Source organism: Oryza glaberrima, chromosome 12, assembly GCF_000147395.1.
Source record: "Oryza glaberrima chromosome 12, OglaRS2, whole genome shotgun sequence".
Classification (NCBI taxonomy): domain Eukaryota; kingdom Viridiplantae; phylum Streptophyta; class Magnoliopsida; order Poales; family Poaceae; genus Oryza; species Oryza glaberrima.
In genome coordinates this window covers 2,788,513-2,804,507 of record NC_068337.1, presented here as the reverse complement: position 1 = coordinate 2,804,507, position 15,995 = coordinate 2,788,513, and the positions used below count along the sequence as shown (strand labels likewise).

At 45.3% G+C, this 15,995-nt stretch overlaps 2 protein-coding genes and 1 pseudogene across 2 annotated transcripts; 1 reads left to right on the top strand and 2 right to left on the bottom strand.

Annotated features, from left to right (window-relative positions):
- The first annotated feature begins 3,722 nt into the window (after positions 1-3,722).
- On the top strand, positions 3,723-4,879 carry LOC127756194 (probable F-box protein At2g36090; annotated as a pseudogene).
- Positions 4,880-5,708: 829 nt separating this feature from the next.
- LOC127757339 (mRNA-decapping enzyme-like protein) lies at positions 5,709-9,928 on the bottom strand. Its single transcript, XM_052282847.1, has 8 exons — positions 8,505-9,928; positions 8,339-8,379; positions 8,174-8,223; positions 7,419-7,563; positions 7,035-7,091; positions 6,818-6,941; positions 6,130-6,591; positions 5,709-6,048 (listed from the first exon to the last, which is right to left on the bottom strand). Exons 1-8 carry the CDS (start codon positions 8,694-8,696, stop codon positions 5,995-5,997), a joined length of 1,125 nt encoding a protein of 374 aa, XP_052138807.1. The 5' UTR covers positions 8,697-9,928; the 3' UTR covers positions 5,709-5,994.
- A 3,640-nt stretch (positions 9,929-13,568) lies between these two features.
- Positions 13,569-15,114, bottom strand: LOC127757340 (G-box-binding factor 1-like). The gene is made up of 4 exons (XM_052282848.1): positions 14,610-15,114; positions 14,386-14,463; positions 14,210-14,275; positions 13,569-14,115 (listed from the first exon to the last, which is right to left on the bottom strand). Exons 1-4 carry the CDS (start codon positions 14,943-14,945, stop codon positions 14,017-14,019), a joined length of 579 nt encoding a protein of 192 aa, XP_052138808.1. The 5' UTR covers positions 14,946-15,114; the 3' UTR covers positions 13,569-14,016.
- Positions 15,115-15,995: the final 881 nt, after the last annotated feature.

Below are 15,995 nucleotides of genomic sequence, written 5' to 3'. Positions count from 1 at the left end.
GGTAGTACTATTCATAGCAAGAAAAAAAACTATCTATTGTATTATTTATCTGTCTATCTATTATATATTATATACTCCTCCGTCCCACAATACGGAGGGAGTATTAAACTAAAAGTCCATTAAACTTCCTACAAACGCCTCCAGACCATCAAGTGGCACCCTATAAACACTCACAAGTCGCCAAATGGCACCTAATAAATAACAGAAACCCAACCATCTATTTTTACTTAAATCAGTGGACCTATTGTTTTAGATGGTTAAATCTATTTTATAAAAAGAAAAAACATCCGGAGCCAACATCCATACCAACGTACAAAAGTACGTAATAGTTTTAGATTATACTGACGAACGTACTTACTATATGTACATCCATCTTTTCCTTCATTATTTTATATTTTAAGAAGACTAAAATAAAAATTACTTTTACAATTCAAAAAGAAAATCATAAATAGACCAACTACTAGGTCTAGCATCTCTCCCTTCGTCACTTTAAAAATCATATGAACGCTTCTAAATCACTACGTGGTGCTATTAAATTGGAGAAAGTACTAGAAAAAATACAAAGCAATCGACCACCAGTTTCTACTTAAATTGATGCATTTAGGTTGTTATATATTTTTTAATAAAAAATCTGTGCGGTGGTAAAATCCATTAAACATTTTATAAACACCTCTAAGCTACTATATGACATTCTTAAATTAAATAAAATCTTAGAAATTTCAGAAAAATACTATTATATACTAAAAGTCCATGAAACAACCTATAAATATTTCTAAGCCGCCAAGTAACACCTTACAAACGCTCCTAAATTGTTAAGTGATACTCTAATTCGCACATCGATTTTCAATTAAATTGGTAGATCTATTATTTCATTTTCGAAGGTTAGATCGTTTTTTTCTTTTAAAACACACACATCCACAACCTCCCTGTCAAGTACATACCAACAAGCTTTCTTCATGAGAAATTAAAATCAATATTATTTTTGCATTAAAATACCACATATCTCCACCCACTAGGTCTAGCAGCTCCTGATCTGTCATTCTAAACATGCTACAAACACTTTTAAGATGCTATACGATGCTATTAAATTAAATAAAATACTAGAAAATATTAAAAATGAACAAAGCATTAGACTATCGATTTGTTAGTTTTTCTAATAAGAAAAACTCTAAGCTGGTATATGAAATTCTTAAATTATAGAAAATTCTTAGAAATTTTGGGAAACAACATCCAACCATAGGATTAGACATAAATCGATGGACACATTATTTTCAATCAAATGAAACATTATTTTAGGTCATTAGATCTATTTTTTTTAAAAAAAAAGAACACCCCAAACCCTCTCCCTCCTCCTTTACAGCATGTGGTATTAAAAGTCCATTACACATCTTATAAACTCTCTTAAGATGTTACGTCGTTCTCTTAAATCAAAGAAAATCCTAAAAATTCTGATAAGAAAACAAAGCATCCAACCATCGGTTTCGACATAAACATCTGACATATTAATTTAGGTTGTTGTATTAATCATTTAGAAAAAACATCCCAAACCTCCCTCCCTCCCTGCCCGTCGTAATGTACAGTGTGCGCCATTCTTTTCTCTCTGTTTTTTTTATCTCCTAGACAATTAATATTAAAATTATCTATATGGGAAAAAACACAAATGGATAACATACATATGAGGGCTACGTACCTATACAAATTGACTTTGATACTTTGTTGTTGGATTTAAAACACATACTTAATATAAAAATTCAAATATATTTATGAGGACTATTAGAATGAAAAATATAAAATTTTAAAATACAATCAAACAAAAAAAATATATTATTTGATTTGTTTTGGGTTGTAAGGTATCAATCTAGCAAGTTAAAATACCCTAAATTTTCTGATAGCAACAACCTCCTTTTTTTGAGATAAGGGGCCACCTCCATAGTTTCGACACAATATGTTCTTAGCAATTCAAAACCACATGATCTCAAATAATTTTATTTTATAATTTATATGTTGAAAGAGTAATTATAAGAAAATACCAGCGTTCAAAGAATACAAAATAAGTTTAATTTTAGTTTAGAATATAATAAAAATATTTCAATAAAAACCCTGTACATAAATATTCATAATAAAATTTCACTCACATTACATAAGAAGGTAGCCCGCGCACCTTTCTAGTTCGATTTAAAGGAATTTTTAACCATAAGAATAGAAAATTTAGAGAAACGGAAATACATGCACATTTTAATTTATAGCAATTTTTCAATATATTTGAGTGAATGAAAAATTCCATATGTTTTTTCTCCGCAACTTAAAAAAAAGAGAGAAAAAATTGATTTTCTGTACTACAAATAACACCTCATATGAATTAATTAATTCTTAGATATCTTTTTTTTTGGGGTTTTCTCGAAATCAAACAAGCCCTCCAGCAGAAGCAAACCGTGTGCGCGGCGGCGAACTGTGTTCGCACGCGGTACCTACGTACGTTCATCTGCCAACAGAAACCCAAGTTCTTAGCCCAAACTACTGGCCGCCATTAATTAATGGAGACGGCCGGGACCATGAAAATATCGATCGGCATCCACCATCTAATCATCTCTATCTACTACTACATGATTTGTCTAAATCAAAGCATTCTCGGTTTTCAGGAATGATACACGGCACGACTGAAACATCTAGGATGTGCCACGCCCACGAGTCCTTTCAATTGAGGATCTTTTCCATTTGCTCCTTTTTGTTTTTTAATATAAGACCCCGTTTAGTTCACAAAATTTTTTTCCAAAAACATCACATCGAATCTTTTAATACATATATGGATCATTAAATATAGATAAAAATAAAAACTAATTGCACAGTTAAGGAAAAAATCGCGAGACGAATCTTTTAAACCTAATTAGTCCATGATTAGCCATAAGTATTACAGGAACCCACATGTGCTAATGACGGATTAATTAGGCTCAAAAGATTCGTCTCGCGGTTTCCAAGCGAGTTATAAAATTAGTTTTCTCATTCGTATCCGAAAACCCCTTCCGACATCCGGTCAAACGTCCGATATGACACCCAAAAATTTTCATTTCCCCAACTAAACAGGCCCAAATACAGACGCTAACAACACACATACACTTACCTATATAAAAACCCACGCACACTCTATAATTATAAGTATATTTGAAAAATGGGCAAGTATATTTTGAGATTGATGAAATTATCGTAGACTTTTCGCTATTGAGAAGTACATCACTTACCACCAAATATGAGCACACATGCCGATTATAAAACATAAACTCGAATGGCTGGTTTTCACGACAAGAACACATAACCAACTACTCCCTCCGATTTTATTTTAACTGACGTTTTGGACAATGACACGGTCTACAAATTATATCTTTATCTTTATTTTTCTATTATAATATATACAATAAATAAATGTATGTTTACTTTTATTATAATACTTTTAAAGACAAATGTATATATATTGTTATAGTTCGTTTAAACTAAATTTTTTTGAAGTTATTGGTGGTTAAAGTTATGACCGTTTGATCTCAACCTTATTTAAAAAATCAATTATTATAAATTCGGAGGGAGTATGTGTGGATCGGTGAAAAATGAATTTATTTTGAAACGAACGGTGTGTTACCATGCAATAATTCTCTCCTTCGCTTCCCGCCAACGCAAACCCCTACTGCCGCCGCCGCCGCGCCGTGTCCGTCGTCTCCTTCTTCTTCTTCTCCATGGACGAGACACGAGTTGACCTTCGCTTTCCTTCCATCCGGAGTGATCGATCGATCTCATCCCCGCACGCGCTCCCTTCACCCACCTCGATCGAGCTCCATGTATTTATAGACGAGACATGGTTGCTTCCAACCAAGCACATCCACGACAGTGGCATGCATCTTCTTGACCTGATGACCATGGCGAGCGTTTGTTCCGCGGCGGCGGTGTCGCTCGACGGCGCCATGGCGGGCGCGACGACGACGACGGCCATCGAGGACATTCCGGGCGACGTGCTCTCCCTCGTGCTACGCCGGCTCGACGACGGCGCCTCCCTGGCCGCGCTCGGCTGCGCGTGCTCCGCCTTCCGCGAGCTCGCCGCCGACGCGGAGACGTGGCGCGGCCTCTGCCTCGCGACGTGGCCGTCGCTGCGTGACGTCGACGGCCTAGACGAATGCGGCGGCGTCACCGGCGGAGGAGGGTACCGGGCGCTCTTCGTCGACGCGTTCCCGCTCCCGGCGGAGGCCCGCGGCTTGGTGCCGTCGTCGGCCTCCCTCCTCCCGGCCCGGCTCGTCTCCGCCGTCGACCTGCACCACGGCGAAGTCTGCCTCATGTCGCGCGTCGTGGAGACGGACGCCTCGTCGGAGTGGTTCTTGGGCTCGCCGTTCCGCGTCGACGCGCTCGTCCAGGAGGGCTTCTCGGCGCCGGCGCCGATCACGCCGGCCGAGCTGACGCTAAGCTGGATACTCATCGACCCCGCCACCGGCCGCGCCGTCAACGCCTCGAGCCGGCGTCCGGTGTCCGTGGACCGGGAGTGGCTCGCCGGGGAGACCGTGGCGCGGTTCACCGTGGTGCTCGGGTCGTCGCGCTCGACGCGGCGGTGACATGCGACGACCGGCACGGCCACGTCCGGGAGGTGAGCCTGCGCGCGGAGGACGGCGATGGCGGCGGCGTCAGCGGGCGGGACGTGCTGGCCGCGGTGGCGGCGGCCATGGAGGGCGCGAGGCACGGCCGCGGCGCGGAGGCGGCGGCGTGGCGGCGGTACGAGGCGTTCGCGAGGGGGAGGGCGGCGAGGAAGGTGAAGAAGGCGAGGCGGGACGGCGCCGTCGACTTCTTCTGCTCCGGCGTCGCCGCGGCGGCGTTCGTCGGGGTCCTCTCGACGCTGACGCTCCGGTGACCGTGCCGTGCGCTGCGGCCGGCCGGCGTCCCCTCCGGCGCGCGGCGCACTCTGACGTGGCGTAGGTTTCGGTGACAACGTAGTGTGTACATATTGGAATTCAAATTGTTTTGAGTTGCAAAACAAAATCAAGAACATAAATGTTTAAATATGTACTACCTCCGTTTCAAGTTATAAGACTTCCTAACATTGTTCATATTCATCTAGACATATATGTATGTCTAGATTTATTAACATATATATAAATATGAGCAATGCTAAAAAGTCTTATAATATGAAACGAAGGAAGTATTAAATTTTACTACGAGCGGGTGCGACCTGCCTAGCAGCCAACAGGATGGGGGATAACAAACGAGCATGTGCATACTACTACGTTCTTGTAGCTACTCCCTCCGTTTAACAATGTAAGTCATTCTAACATTTTCCACATTTATATTGATATTAATAAATCTAGACATATATATCTATTTTGATTTATTAACATCAATATAAATCAATATAAATGTAAAAAATGTTACAATGACTTACATTGTTAAACAGAAGCTTTCTGATGAAACGAGCTTGTGCAGAATAGAAGTAGAGCAATGGCATAAGAGTAGCAGCTGGAACAATCGATGGATGACGATGATTCGACGAGGGAGCAAAGTGCCACGGGTTTGCCACGGTACGTATATCCACCAATAGGCAATAGCTACTCATACTCGCTCTGGCCACAAATATTTGATCTTTAGAACTGACCAATGTGTAACAATAAGTTTGATCTAAAAAAATGTGTGATATCCAATATCTAAATGGCAACTGTGCAGTATATCACACAAAATGGACAGTATTTTAACGTTGCCACACATAGTCCAGCTTCCGATTTCGAGTTTCCAACAGGAAACAAAAATACTATACAAGTACAACCATTTGGAAGAAATACTACCAGCCATTGCTATAAAAACTCTACATCAATAATGCATCAAGACAAAGCTGCACAATCTCTTCGCGGACATCCGATATAAAAAGAAGCCAAAGCTGTACATAAAGTTTTGAGAACTAAAGCACACAAAACTACGAAAGAACAGGTGAACTCTCGTCAAGGCCAGACACTCCATAAAGGCTGAGTAAGCAGTCTACGCATGTGCATTCTGTAACTCCTGATAGAGCAAATTGATGAATTCGTCGTTCTGTTGGGCATGAGATAAAAGAGTTAAAAATATATAAAGAAAAAGGTTATTCAACCATGTGTTTGTCAATGTGAAACATACCTGAACAAGCCTCAGGAGAGCATCTTTAACTTTATCCCTCGAAATAACAGGCTCATCGTTGTGTACAGGGGTAAGTGATGCAGGTGGTGTTGGCGGCGGAAAGGGTTGAAGAAGGGGTGTACCATGTCCATATGCTGGACGGTGAGCATCGGCAGAAGTTGGATGAAAAGGTGATGCTGTGGGCATAAAGGATGAAGCTGGTGCCACCAATGATGCAGAAGACGATGAGGGAGGTGCAAAAAAGGCTGGAGTTACAAGATTTGTTGAGTGGCTAGAATGAACGTTAGTGTCAATGACGGGCAGTGGTGGAGCTGACGCAGCCCCTGAAGGAACACCCATTTGATGTGTAGGAGCAGCAGATGGGATGATCAATGGTACGTGTGAGGATGCAACAGACTCGATAGGCTGATGAGTTCTTCCAACCATTGGTGTAATTGATACATTCCCAACATTAACAGCGCCCTGCAGATTTGTTCAGAACAGAACTCAATATTGTGACAAGACTGACAGTACAAACATATATACATGTGTGACTGGTAAGAAGCAATATACTAGTACAAATGTAGCAATCAAGATGCAAATAAAGATTTACTAGGATCTGAGGCAAGCTATTGTATATTATTTGATGAACATGAAAAAAAATAAAAGGTAGAATGCAATAGCAGGGAGTTTAAAGGAGAGAACATACACTGAAATAATCAGTCAATGATTCATCAGGGGCATTAGAAACTAGAACAGTGGACGACGGAGAAGGTTCAAGGGGGCCATCTATAGCAGCGGATGTAGGAACAGCTTCCAATTCCTCAAACTCACTGCAGTACACCAACAGAAATCAGTATAATTCCAATATATAGCTAAATGTAAAGCTTAGAATGCAAGTGTAGTTCAACTCAAAAGATGGGAACCTTTTTGTGGAAGGTACTTTGGGCTTTGGAGGCACTTTGGCGTAAGCATTCAATATCCTGAACCCAAACAGATCAATTCAACCACAGTTTCAGTCAAAGTGTATGTACTTAGACATAATATAATTTAGAATCAGAAAAAGGATCACATTTGCAACTACTAATTTACGATTTGGTGAATATACTAAACAACAAAAGTAAAAAACAAATGTCTTTTACACAAAAGAGTAACTAGCGAAATTAGTTCATGGCATAAATGGAGATAGCAAGGAGCACGATTCTTAGATGGTTCTCATCTGTCCCTGTCCATTCTTGTTTGCCCAATCTAAATGACCCAGTCAGATTGAAACATGTCACGCAGGTGAGATATTAGAGAAAAGGCCTTACCTTCCAAAAACACCTGCAACAGCATCACAGTCTTGTTGGTTATAAAACCAAATACCGTTTACTTCTTGTGCAGCATTTCGGTATAACAAATACGGAGGCTGAAGTTCAAATTCAAAGTCACTCAATAGATCCTCCACGAGATTATCTGTTACGAGTTACGACAAAAAAAACAGATCTTAGATTATCTGTTTTTTTAGAAAATGGATAGAAATCCAGCCTCTATATCTGCAAGGGGATATACACAGCCCAGATCTTGGATTATCTGTTACAGGCTACAACAACAGAAACAGATCTTTTCATGAGGAATCCAGCATACAAATCAAATTCATTAAAAAGCATACAAATCAAATTAATTAATATTGAATGTTGCAGTTCATCGTCTAGACTATGATGTATTGAGCTGATATCTGCGTAACTGTGTTAAATACTGTGGTTATAAAAAAAACACCTTCTACAAAATCATAAAATGCTCTGCTACTCATAGATGTAGATATACCTTGATCATAGCTGATTTACGTATATATGCCATTTGGGTGCAGAATTTCAGATTATTCTTTCCAAAAGCCTATAGTAAATTAAAATCCTAAGAAGAACTAGCCTGCTAATATCTGGATATGTGTCAGAACTACAGATCAGAGATCACAGGTCATAGTGGTACTACAGATCAGCTCAATCAGTCCAATATCCAAAGTTCTAAACAACAAGCGTGCTACGAAATACGGGCAACAGGAAAAAAAAACTCATCAACTACATACCGGTGTTACGCCTGTTCATGACGATGAACTGGAACCTCGGCTGCTTGTTCCTACACGCGATCCAACGCGTTCCAGAAAGTGTTAGATCTCAATCAGCACACACGCAAAAACCCCGATCCAAACCCTAAACCACCATTCCCGAAGCCCAAAACACCCCCGCCTCACCTCTTCACCACGAACAGCGATCCCTCGACGTCCTTCCGGCTCTGCACACATAGACCCAAAAGGGAGACAAGGAAGAGAGAAAAAAAAAACACGGCGTCAGATCGGATCATATGGGCGGGGACACCAGCGGAGGGAGGCGAGCAGATCGGCGCACGGCCTCACCCACCCACTGGTTGAGCTCGATGTTGAAGTCGTAGAGCGTGACGTGGGCGGCGGTGATGAGGATGTCCTCGACGGCGGGGTCGAGGCGCTGCAGCACGGTGAGGTTGAGCAGCCGCGTCCCCTCCGCGTCCATCGCCAGGTTCGGCGTCACCTTCCCCCCCGCGCCTGCCGTCGTCGCCGGCGCCGGCGGCCGCATCGGCGTCGGATCGACGGCGCGACGCGGTGGATCTGAGCAAACCGAGGCCCGAGAAGGGAGCACAGAGCAAAGCAGCTGCCTGCGCGGAGTGGGGAGGAGAGAGAGAGGAGGGGAGGAAGACGTTTCTGGAAACTATCCGGTGACACGTCGGACTGGGCTGTCGGGGCCCACGGCCACGTGTGGGCTGTGTTGTCAGGGCAGTTAATGTGGGCCCACGGAGAGACGCGGTTAAAATGGGCCTGGCCTGGTTGAGGCCCAATTAAGTACACGGCCCAGCTTTCTCATCGTCTCCTTCCGGAATAAGTTCAGTCTAGGTCCCTCAACTTGTCGTCCAGTCCGATTTTCGTCCTCACTACAAAAAACCAGATATAATACATCCCTCAGCTTACAATACCATGCAAATGAGGTCCCTCGGCAGTATTGATATCTGGTTTTAGCTGACGTGGCGGCTACATGGATCCTTTGACTAGGTAATTGTCCCACGTGGCACTGACATGGCGTTTTACGTGGCAATTACATAAAAAAAATCATAGGGCCCACATGTCAGTTACACAGAATAATATAATAAATGGTGGGGCCCATTGGCCCCATGCGTCATCCTCAATATACTCCCTTCTCCCCTCGCTGGAGTCAGAGCAAAGGCAGGCGCGGCCGGAGGGCGGACCAGTTGAGCGGCGGCGGCGATGACAAATTCTTCACCGGCGAGCGCGCTGGGAGGCCGGCGAGGCAGCGCCCGAGCTGGAGCTCGGGTCGTCGGCGAGCGCCACATAGACACTCGGCGAGCACCCGAGCTGGAGCTGGGGAGGCCGGCAAGGATGCGCCCGAGCTGGACCTGGGGTCGCCCGATGGGGAGCGCTGCCGCCGCAAGCGACAGGAGGAGGGTGCTGCGGGTTCTGCTCTATCGCCGCCGCCGCTCCCGCTCGCTCCACCCGATGGATCGGACGAGTACAGGAGGCTGGCATCCGATGGCCACCGCCGCTCAGCCCGCCGCACGCCCCGCTCCGTCGGCCGGCCGCTCTGCCTCGCCGCTCCGCCCTCCGCCGCCCATATGCCCACGCCCCGCTCCGTCTGCCGGCCGCTCTGCCCCGTGGCGCGGCGTGCGGCGGCGAACCTTCTTCTAGAGAGAGGACGCCGGGCTGAGCTCCTACCTGACGAGCGCCCCTCCTCGCCCGGCCACCGCGCGCCGCCCCTCCTCGCACGGCCGCCACGCGCCGCCCCTCTCCTCGCCTGGCCGCCGTGCGCCGCCCCTCCTCGCCCGGCCGCCGCGCGCCGCCTCTCTCCTCGCACAGCCGCCGCGCGCCGGCCCTCCTCGCCCGGCCGCCGCGCGCCGCTTCTCCTCGCACGGCCGCCGCGCGCCGCTTCTCCTCGCACGGCCGCCGCGCGCCGGCCCTCCTCGCCCGGCCGCCGCGCGCCGCTTCTCCTCGCCCGGCCGCTCGGCCTTGAGGAGGTCGGCGGCGGCGTCGACGGCGAGGTCCGCCTCCTGCGTGCCGTTGGCCTTCCCGAGCCTCGGCACGGCGGACCTCAAATGGTCCTCTCACCGGAGAGACTCAAAGAGAGGATAGGGATAAGAGGGGAGAAAGAGGATGACATGTGGGGCCCACGTGGGTCCCACATTTTATTATTATTATTATCTATGTGAGATTGACAGTGGGTCCCACAGGTTTTATTATTATTTTGGATCGAATTGCCACGTAAGCGCCACGTCAATGCCACATCAGATGGAGACCGAGTCAAATTAGCCACGTTGGCGCCACGTTAGCCAAAACCGCCCTTAAAACCGCTGAGAGACCTAATCTGCACCGGTTTTAATAGTTGAGGGACCCGTTGTATCTGGTTTTTCGATTGAGGGACGAAAATCGGATTCGTTGATAAGTTAAGGGACCTCAGACGAACTTATTCCTCTCCTTCCTCCTGTTCTGGCTTGGCCTTTACTGTCGTCGCTAACTTCTTGCTGACGACAGTCGGTTAATCTCTCCCCCTTAGATTGAATGAAACAGAGAAAATTAATTTTATTTTTATGGTAATGTAGAATTATTTTCCTCAATGCCCTTTAATCTCTCTCTTGGGATTTACGGAACAAGGTCTACGAGAAGTTTGTCATGTTTGTAACCGGTGGCACAGTTTTAATATTTCTCTTGGGATTTAACAAGGTCTACGAGAAGCTTTTCATGTTTGTAACCGGTGGCACAATTTAATTGACGGCGATGTTCTCGCTGGATAGTGTATACCTATTAAAATATAAAGTGAATTATCCACCTTTTCTCATCAGTTTAAGCTTTTGAGTTAAACTGGTCGATACATCTAACTTAAACTTAATACTAGATGGCTTGCGGTTGCCTCATGTGCTAGCAACGTACTAATGCCAATGCCGCGGCGTCCATGGCCGTGCTCACTGGCCACGGAGACGAAGACGGTCGGAAGTTGAAAACAGTATCAATTTTTATTAATTTTATATAAAAACGCTCATAGAAATTTAAAAAAAATAAATTTTAATAAATTCCTTTTTTACTAATTTTATAAAAACGCTGACAGAAATTAGAAAAAAAAACTAAATTTTACAACCAGCAACGATCGATAAAGATATATATTCTTATTGAGATCTTTCACGGTGTTTGTGAGGTATTTAGAGGTACTTGGAGGTGGAATAATATGTATTGTTGATCAAGAGAAGGATAAGGTAGAAAATAAAATTATTGTAACATCAATTGAGTAATTAACTAGTAAAACATGAGTAATTTTTTAGTGAATTGAATACCTCCAACCATTGATCGGTATATCATCGTAGATCTCGGTATCATTGTAGGAAAAAAAAAGTAAATTAGATTACTTCGTTGATTTAGCGACTGATTAGAACGTAACACTCACGTCTTCTTTCTTCTTTCCCTTTTGCTTCGTGCGTGTTCTAGGGTTTAAACCTGTTCACCGAAGGGAGACAGAGGGAGAAGCGTCAATATGGTTGAGGGTTGAAGAGGAGACAGGATCGGCTGATTGACGGCTAGACAAGCGTATTCGTAAGTTATCCTTTGCTTATTTACACAGTTGATTAGTTATTTATGTAGTTCACAAATTCCCTTCATAAGGGACAAACAATATCTCCTACATTGTTCTTCTAGAGTTTGAAGAGGTGCAGCCACGAGAGGCACGGTCGAAGAAGGTTTTGGCATGGTCGAGCGTTTGAACATGAGACAATATTTGATTGATCTTAGTGCCGATAAACGACTTAACTCGAACACAACGTAAATCTACAAGAAACCACGCAAAAGAGAAAAATGGCATAAATAAATACACATAACACTGATACCACATTATGTTAATGCGTACGGTCCTATCTACGCGGTACCTATTATAATTTGGGGGACAAATTCTACCCTTTTCACTCTACTAGCAAAATTATATGTTTTACTCTTAATACCTAAGTATCTATATAAATACTTAAATACCTTAAGTACCTATATCAATAATTAAATACATTTAGCATAGTACCTATGGTTCTCCTTTAGCATAGTACCTATATCAATACTTAAATATATTTAGCATTTAAATACCTTTAGCATAGTACCTATGACTGAGAACCGTGGAATCCTTTGAAATGCAAACCCCATAAAATTTCTCTTATTATTATTATATTAATTTTACGTGAACATGTATCGCTATGTCGGTAAAATTTCAATACCGCTTTTTCCCCTACATGGTGGGCCAGCTTGAGCTGCACCTCGATGATCTCAGCTCCGGCGGAGAGTGGCTGACAAAGCTGGAAGGCACAGTTGCTGTTGGCGTTGTTGCAGCCTTGCAGGTTTGGTTCTTGTCTCATTACAGCAGTGTTTGTTTATACTGCTAACGCATGAATTTCCCAAATTTTGCAACGCATCCGCAGGGATGAATTCAAATCCGCGAAGAACTCGGGAATGTTGCGTTTTAACCAACCATTATCATCAAAATGCTGATCTCGACTAATTGGCGTTCTTAGACCTTCAAAATAGTTTACACAGACGAATGTTATAAACGTTCGTCGATATAAAAGAACGACGACTAACCTCCTCTAACCTCCTTGATCCCTTCAAGCATTAGTGTCACTCCAGACACACTAGATCCCTTCAAGCATTAGAGTGTCACTACAGACGCACTAGATGACGACGTAGAATTACACGATATTTATTAGCGAAGTTCAGCTGAAACATAATCTTCCTAGCTCCGATTACGAACACTCCTTCCCAATCAAGATAAGTCCTAACCACTACGATCGATGACTTCACTGCCATCATTTTCCTTATGTCTACACTACATTATAGTCGCCTCTGCGTGTCTACACTACTCAACATGATTATGGTGCCCCCTCTATTTAAGAAGAGGGGTCTACACTAGTCGCCATGATTATGGTGCCTCCTCTCCATTTAAGAGAGAGCAAGCCTATCACAGGATTCAACTCTCTAACTATATATTATACCTACCCTCTAACTATATATTATACCTATTCCAACACTCATTGTAGTCGCCGTGATTGTGGTGCCCCGTCTCTATTTTAGAGGGATATTATACATATTCCAACTTCAATCCCAACTCGTATATTCAACACCTATTCTAACACAAACATCACATAAGAGTAGAGTAGGTATGTATTCTATTGCTGCTTGCCACATACATGCTTCATTACCCAGCACACATAGAATCTTTTATTTTCTTTTTTTCCCCACGCATAAATGAAACTGAACTGGCTAGAACACCCATGCGGAACAAGGATGGACCATTGGATCCCACATGACAATGATTAAACAAATAATTTCAAGCGAGCTTTTTGCATCATCGCATCGACAACGAAAAGAATCTGGACATGCACAAGGTGCCAGATAGTGGAGCAGTGTACCACAAAACACAGGAAGAAAAAATGGTTATATCCATTACAGATGTCAGTGTGGCACATACACAGCACTACACAAGTGCCAGAGCATCCAATAAAAACATTTTCAGTTCCCAATTCGCCAGCAGCTAGCTACAGCCGTACAGCAATGGCCAAATTGATTTGACCACTACTAGGACCAGTAGCAGCAGTAAAGTGCAGTCATGTGGCAAATGGAGGAACATGCTAGTAGATTCTCTTTAATTTGGCCTTAACTCAGAATGGTACTTAGCTTAATTTGTAGTACAAGTAAAAGAGAAAAGGGATTAGGGATTAAAGTAACTGGAGGTTTGGATTTGGAACATGCTAGAGTAGAGTAGAGTAGATTCTCTTGGGCTCTCTTTGGCCTCAGAATGGTAGGAGTAATAATAATTTTGTAGTAAAAGAGAACAAAAAAAGAAGAAGATTATACTACTAAGAGATTAATTAGAACAAGGAAAGCGAAAGATGATGCTGTGCCTGTTCTTTGAGCTGCTTGTTTGTCTCCTTCAGTGAGAGGTACTCCTGCATCACTGTCTCCCTCTCCTGCACCCCCAAACACAACATCATTACTGTTAATTGCCAGCTTAAGCTACATAAAAGATACAACTGTTGATCTTGTCAGGTCTAATTCGCTCACCTTCTTCATGCTCTCATTCTGTGTTGACAGATCTGCGACCTTTCTTGCCAGTTCATCTCTAATAGCCTGAAATTGATAGTCCAGGAGAAACACTGATTATATTGACACCCAACAGTCGCAGCAATTTGGAGTACAGTTTGTGCAATTTCCAACTATTTATGAGCAGATCGGATCACCTGACGGCGGAGTATGGTTTGGCGTGCGGATTCCCGGTTGGCGAGCACTCGCCGCAGCCGCTTCGCCTCCTTCTCCTCCTGCAAATTTGTAGGAGAAATTAATTAAAGCAGGATAGATTTGCAGCTAGGCGATTTCACCAGCTTCAGTTTCAGTTTCAGTTTCAGTTTGATAGGCGAGCGATGTCACTGGCTTTGGCTTCAGTTTCAGTTTCAGTTTCAGTTACCTCGGTGAGCATGTGGCGGGGCTTGGTGCCGTAGGCGGTGGCCGGCGGCGGCAGCGGCGGTGGCGCGGGGCGGCCGGCGCTGGAGCCGCTGCTGGAGCAGGAGGAGGACTGGATGATGCTGCCGACGTTGTTGCCGAGCTGAAGGCTCAGCCTCGTGGTCGCCATCTCCTCGTCCTCCTCGTGAGCGGCGGTCGGCTGCAGCTGCAGCTGCATGGCCGGTTTGACGGCGGCGCCGGCCATGTCGGCCAGAGCCAGGGCCGCACCGAGCTCCACCACGTCCACCGCGAACCCTCGCCGGCATTGCTCGCCTCCGCCGCCGCTGTGGTCGTCCGACATGGGAGGAGGAGTAGCCGCGGGGAGGATCTTGGCATCTGGCTGCTCGCCGTGGGGGCAGGCGAGTGCGGCGGCGAGGGGGGGGAGCGCGGCCTGATATATCGAGGGCGCGCCCGGTCGCCGGCCGCCACGTACCCGCGACACAGGACATCACCGGAGCAGGCACACGTAGGCTGTGGGGGAGGAGGAGGAGGACACGTGGAGCCACGCCTCGCGCCGCGCATCCCGGACAAAGCATGCAAAAAACGTACTAGTACGGGGCTACTGACGCGTGGGCCCCACGGCGTCAGTGGGTGACGGTGTCCTCCCCGGTCAAAGCGGCGACCGATGGCCCTCCTCGGCGGCCCCCACGTGGGTGTGGGGCCCACGCGTCAGTGGGTGGGATGGGGGGCGGAAGCGTCTGGAAGGATGGCCACCTGGCCCACCCCGCGGCCCGGGCTCGGTCGGTCGGTCGGTTGGCATGCGGTGCGCTGTTGCGTTCGGTCGGAGAGTTTGTTTTTTGGGTCGGAACTTTTGTGTTGGTCCGTGAAGGCGTCTGCTAGTGCTAGCAGACTTAGGGCAAGTCCAACGGGTCGGCGAGACCCGCCCCCCCCCCCCCCCGGTTGCTTGCTTCGGCCCATCCGTCGTCTCGTTCGTCGACGCGGCCAGCGCGTGCTCCCAGGTGACGCGACGGCGATGAAGCCGGGATCAGCTCTCTCGCGCACGGAACAATGTCCTGTGCATTGTCTTATGTATGCAACAAAATGACTACAAAGATCAATTATACACTAGATCATTATGATTTGTATGTCAAAGGATGAATTAAACACTCTACAGACAGCCAAACCAACAACCCATTGTGTAAGCCGTCTGTTTAAGCTATCTATTTGTGTAAAAAGACAGCAAGCTGTCTACACGGTTGTACTTGCCCTTATCACATCATCACATGAGTGTGGTCACGCAGCCAAAAGGCAGGCTTTGGACTTGGGCCATATAAAAACCGGCCTGTACAATCGGCCGACAAAATAATATAACGGGCAAACAGTATAGTTCAAGTTTGTACAAGTTATAGAG